Below are 6,000 nucleotides of genomic sequence, written 5' to 3'. Positions count from 1 at the left end.
CTGCTTCAGGCCTACACAATCCAGAAAAAATCAGCACCACTGGATGGACGTACCATCTCAGCAGGTCTGGGCTAAAAAATTACTGTGGCGTTTATTAACACTGATGCATTTCCCTTTTTTAAACTACTTGCTCGCTAAAATGCAAAGGTTTCTTTGCCATTTCCTTCACACACAGGCATGTCCTCTTGCCCGAAGATGAAAACATCCAAACTTGAGATCTCATTTACTTGCCAATGAGTAAGCCTTTGGCACAGTTGCAAACTTGATGTGAATCAGGGGAGGGAAGGTCCTGTGGGTGCACAGCTCTTCACAATACTGAGGAACATTCAACTTTCTTATTCTTAGATAACTGTTGAGAGGCAGCGACATGACCTCGGAGCTTAAGGGCTGACTTTCACCAGTTTCTCTCTTATAGCTGGTCTAACAATAAGACAGATATTTCTATTTTAACAGTAATTTGTGTAATATTTTTCCCCTTAACTAAATACGATTTAATTTCCTTCCCTTCAAACCTTCCCCTCAATTGTTATCTGGCTACCAGCAAAGATCTATGAGAATGTGTCTAAGAAATAGAGATTTCTGGCATGCCACCTGTTCATAACTCAAATACACAGAACTATATATAAATACATGACATGGAACAAAAATACACACACACACAAGGATACTGGGTGGATTTTCAAATGCATTCAGCGTGCTCCCTCTGAAGTCAATGAAAACCCAACCCAGAGCGTCTGATGAGAGTAAATATGGTGAGGAAAACAAACACATGAGAAAGGCAGAACTGGAGCACAAGCAAGCTTGGAGGAGGTGCCTTCCCTGCATACAGCGCCACATCCCTGCTGCGAAGGCTCAAAGAGTTCGTAGAGCAGGAGGTCCTAAGCTTTCCAGATGTGTGTTGGAGCCCAGAGAGGGTCTGATGGACTTCTTTGCCCCGTGCTGATCTCTGCAGGAACAGCAACAATTGACCTTCCAAATGTCCCTTTTCTCCACTAAGATGCGGATTTTAAGCTCCTTTTAATGAGAGTTAGCATCTGGAAACAAGGAAGAGCAGCCAGCATCGTGGCAATGGGCCAGCTCTGCTGCAGACACCCCCAGCAAGCTCATACGAGAGCAGTCCATGGGCTACTGTTGGTGGATGGCTTTGGGACAAAATTGTAGTTGTTGTCCTTGCCTTTTTCCCGATTGCCACAATTGTCTGTTTGTTCATGATCTTGCGGTGCGACACTTGGGAACGTCGTATTTGATGCTGGACTGGTACATTTTCATGCTGCTTTCTCGCCCACGCTGTCCCCTGCATATACATCTACAGTGCAGAAGGGATGCTTAGTGCTAACCAGGACAATGAAAACTGGCCAAGAGATCCCACGGATGAATGCAGTCTGCCACAGCACAGAAATCACTCTGGCTGGCACATGCAGATATCTGAAAGTTTGTTCTTTCGCAGCAGGATTTTAAGATGATCCTCTGAGTTCAGACAAAATGACAAACTCATTTACATGTAAATTGCTTTCGTAGCTTTGCAGAAAGGAAGGTTCTGCCGAGCAGTGTTGGACCCTGCATTTGGCCTGCCTTAAATTATAATATAACAACAATTATAATAATACAAATACTACTTTGTACACAAAGCACGCCCTCCCCTGCAAACCCTGGCATGCTTCGGTAGGTCCTACAGCCCTCTAGTCAATAATCACCCTCTCTGCACAGAGAGACATTGAGTGACTTGCCTGAGGCCACAGAAGAATTCTGTAGCAAGTCCAAGGAAAGCTTTGTGGCTCCTAGCTCTGCTTCTTGACCAACATTAACCAGCCTCAAATATATGCAAAAAACATCAAAGCTGACTGAGCCAGGAAGAAATTAAATCAGAAAACAAACAAAAAACCAACCCTGGGGTACTGTGAGGCCTCCTTGGACTTTGCTGTTTGATCAGGGGAGTGAAGTGTTAAAAGCTTTTGTTATACTTGTATTACGATCACAGAGCAAACTGCACATAAATCGCCAAGTTATCTTGTAGGTAGAAAGGGGTGGAAGGAAAGCTGCACCTCCCCCGACAAGGAGTGAAGAGCTGTCACCAAAAGACAATGGGCAGAGGAAGGCTGGGAAATATGCATCAGAAACAACCTGCAACAGCAGCAGGGGGTAAAGCCTGCGGTGCTTTGCTGCAGTATATCCAGGGGGGCCAGCATCTTGATGCAGAGACACAACCTGACCCTGCAGAGACAGTCTCCTCCGCACACCACGTTTTGCTCCAAGGAGGAAGCCACAGGGATCTAGAGAGAGGGTCTTTTCAAACTGATTTTCATGCCCTACAGTTCAAATCTATCTGAAAGGAGGGATGTAAGCAACAAGAGCCACCACAGAGAGGCTAGAGGGGAAAATGGAGCTGCACTAGGGCACAGCCCTGCTGGAACAGGGAGAATAGTTGGCTTTACTGAGGCTGAATCTCCTCTCTGCTACACTAGGGCAGCAGAGATCTCCATTTCATATGCTTTCAAGCAGCCCTCTGGATCCTGCAGAGCTGCTGAAGTTGTCCCTGTGAACAAATGGTCCTTTCTAGCTTCTCAGATTCTGTACAATAGCAAGGAAAAAATACTTGACAGTATCTCTTTAAAGATAAACACACTGTAAACAGGAGATCTCCCCCGCCCCAGTAGCTTTCTTCCTCCTGCCTGTGCAAAACCAGAGGTTGCGACCTTCCCTGGGGTTCAGGCACAAGGACAGGATGCGCGAGAATAAAGTTGCCTCTGTTTGCAGCGATACCATAGCTAATAGCACCAAGACCAACACTTAAAACATGCCTAATTTGAGGGCAGGGAGGATCTGGGTTTGTTTTTCTTGACTGAACTAGAAAGTTCATCTTTAAATCTGTTCGGCTTCAAGCATGTGAGCTTTTGGCCTCCTTTAAACAGGGGAAATACCATTCCGTTTCTGAAAAGAAAAAAAAAATAGCACATGGAAGAACAGTTCTGCAGTCAGTAAAAGTTTGGCTAACAAAAGGACTCCAGAGTCACGTAAAGAACATTTAATCCATGGATTATAGGCTCGCACCTGGCAGAAATGCATGTGTAAATACAGGCGTGCAGAGCGTCTACACCCTGGGCTAAGGCAGAGGGGAGTTCTGTAGCTAGGAGAGAGAAAGGATTCTTACTACTAATTTTCATAGTTAAATATTTCTCACTCACACTCACACATACGCAGGCTGTTCCCAGAGAGCTCAGCCTTGGGAAGGATAAAGGAAAGGGCTCAGTTCGGTCTGGGCTGGTGCTGAGTAGCTCCTCTTCTGTTTGCAGTGGTTGTACAGCAAACTTTTATTTGCAGGCAGAGTTTTTACTGCATTAATTATCCTGTGAGTCACTGGGTAATGGACAGTAACTTGGCTCTCCCAGTCGTTAGAAGGGTGTAATTCAGCTCTAATGCAACGGGTTGTCGAACACGGCATCTGGCAAGATGGAAACTTTCAGTTTCTTTTCAGGCCAGCTGTACTCCTTTGGAAGTTTAAACTGTAAGACAGTGAAAAGAACCAGTTAATGTGTATCTCTGCAACCTGCACAGAAAACCCAAAATCATCACAAAGGCAGGCAGCCCCATGTTATTATTATTTTTTAAAACAAGAGGCCACCAAGAAAACATTTCCCCATCAGTATGTTTTGGACAGCAGTGGACATTAGATAATGTGGCCTGTGCCTCAGCTGCCAAAGTAAAGTTCTGAGCTTTCAGCTCAAGTGCTGTTTATTTCATCAGACAGATTCTGGAGGGTTTCTATCCCCATCACCATTTCCTCTGCCCAACCTCTCTGGAAGTTTGCAGCTGAACTATCTCCCCTCCTACCTGACCACGTCCCTTTCCTTTCACCTACTCCGGCCCCCAGAGCCCCCATTTGCTTTCAAGGGAAACTTACGGCAGCTTTCAAACTCTTGCTTGTGCGGGGTAGGATGTACGTGAGCTAGCATGGCCCTGCCGGGTGACAGGCTTGCAAAGGGCCATCACCTGTGGGAGGGCAAACTGTGCTGCCCTGGCTGGGGAAAGCCAGCGTGCCTGAACAGCGCTTCTGCTCCAGCCCTGCCCATCATTGGTACAAAGGCTTTGCAGAGCGCCCATACAATGCCTCACATTCACACAGGCACTTGGCTGCCCCGGCTGTTTTGCAAACATTGATTGAAGCACACAGAATGGAGATTTTTTTGCCCCAGTCTGGTTTACACAGCACTGTCTCTGGCCAATGTTTCCCAAACAAGGCAAGTGTACTGGTCCCATCCTGATGTCACTCCAGGGTACGCTGCCTTAGGCTGGGAAGTCACCTCAACATCTCTGATGCCAAACGCAACCATGTAGGGACAGAGCTTCAAGGAACCTTACCGCCAACCCTTTTCACAGCCGCATTTGACCAGGGCCCATGCATTCATACAGATCTCTCAAAAAAAAAGCTCTGGGGAGGGAGGTGGGAGGTGGAATCTCTTAGGCTACAAATTTGCCCCATCCACAGCTGAATGGCAACCAGTTCTGCATGAGCATTTCACACAATCCCAGTGCCCAGCCTGAGGCTCCAAAACACACAGGGGACAGCTGTGTAAGGCAGTCTGCAGGATCATTTTGCTTTTAAAACTCTGCTGCACCCACAGTGTAGCACCGTGTGACACTGCGAGTCCCTGTGGGAGGGATGGGACTCCCAGGGAGGAATCTCACCAGGATCCCATACCACCAGTGACAATCTGACCTGGAAGCAGCTAAATCAGAATGGTTACAGATACAGTGGTCCTCTCCCAAGAGAGTCCTCAGACCAAGGCCAGCAGTGCCATAAGCTTCCTAGGGGCTATGTGAATTAGAGAGTTGGTGGAAGCGGACAGTGACCTGTGCGTCATCCATCTTTATCCAATTACTTGTTTTTCTTCCCCTAAGCGCCCCTAATGCACACCCAACGGCAGGTTCCCAGTAAAGGAGATGCCCGCCAGCTGCCTGCTCCACAGAAAGGATGGCTCTAATGTGAATTTGCTCCTGACCTTGCTCTGTTTGCAGCTGTGTATGAGGGTTACCTGCAGCTGGCACCCACTGACCCTAGTATGTCGGGTTGGAGGTTCAGGGTCTGACCCATGACCCAGGCATGGCAGGAGGATCCTCCAGGATAGCAGCTACCATAAACTCCCACTCTTTCTCCTCTAGGAAACATAAACAGCCCAAGTCCTACTTATGGTTGTTTTTTTTTAAACTCAAACCCCGGGTATAGCTTGCACCATATAATCTGGTGGCCCTGCACTGCCCAGGGGATTCTTCTGCGTTCAGTGTCCAGGGTATATGAAAAACATGCTAAAGATATTCAGACAGATCATTTCACTGAATTTCATTTAACACAGGTGGCTCTTTATGCAGCGAACTGTCCTTGCAGTGCTTCATTCTACCACATGAATATCAGCAGCAGTGGTTAGGGTTGCTGAGGAACGCCTTCAGTTGGCCCAAACCAGGGTCCTGCAAGTTACAAATCCTTGGAGGAATCTGGATGCTGAAAGATCACATTTCATCTCAAGTATTTTCCTTTTTATAAACAGGAGTGGTTCCAAAGCAATCCTCTTGGAGAAGCCATCCTTTGCATTTGTTTGTTTTTCACTCTTTAATTTAGAAAAGTCACAGTAACTCAGAACCAAATGCCCAGTCCCTGTGCCAGGAGCTGCCATGCTCATTGCCTCTGCCTCTCAGTGGAAAGTGAAGGACTATGAGGCATCCAAAGCCTTAACTAAAGGGCCTTCAAACCAAAGTGCTCCTGGGCTTCCATGTCGCTAGCAAAAATGAGCTTTGGATTAGGTTTAACTGGATAAAAGCTGGCCTGAAAGTCACTGCACAGCCAGCAGCATGCTCCCCTCACTCACACAGAGAAGAACACCCTGGCATTAAATCAACTCTGGATTAAACAATTAGAGCCCTGAGATTTTCCTGGGGGGAGGGGAGCAGGGTGAGCGATGGGAGGGCTGCTCTACAAGCCAAGGAAAGTTTCTTTAGAGTCTGCAGGGA

The 6,000-nt window shown here is 47.1% G+C and overlaps 1 protein-coding gene across 4 annotated transcripts in view; it reads right to left on the bottom strand.

Annotated features, from left to right (window-relative positions):
* Positions 1-3,007: 3,007 nt before the first annotated feature.
* Positions 3,008-6,000, bottom strand: part of SUFU (SUFU negative regulator of hedgehog signaling) — a 95,435-nt gene continuing 92,442 nt past the window's right edge. For all 4 annotated transcript variants that reach the window (XM_055810665.1, XM_055810714.1, XM_055810776.1 and 1 more), the window contains one exon: positions 3,008-3,500. In XM_055810665.1, the coding sequence (XP_055666640.1) occupies positions 3,411-3,500 (90 nt within the window). In that variant the 3' untranslated portion in view covers positions 3,008-3,410. The remainder of the gene's footprint in view (positions 3,501-6,000) is intronic.

The sequence above is a fragment of the Falco peregrinus genome, chromosome 1 (assembly GCF_023634155.1).
Source record: "Falco peregrinus isolate bFalPer1 chromosome 1, bFalPer1.pri, whole genome shotgun sequence".
Lineage (NCBI taxonomy): Eukaryota > Metazoa > Chordata > Aves > Falconiformes > Falconidae > Falco > Falco peregrinus.
This window is presented reverse-complemented; position numbering and strand designations above follow the sequence as displayed.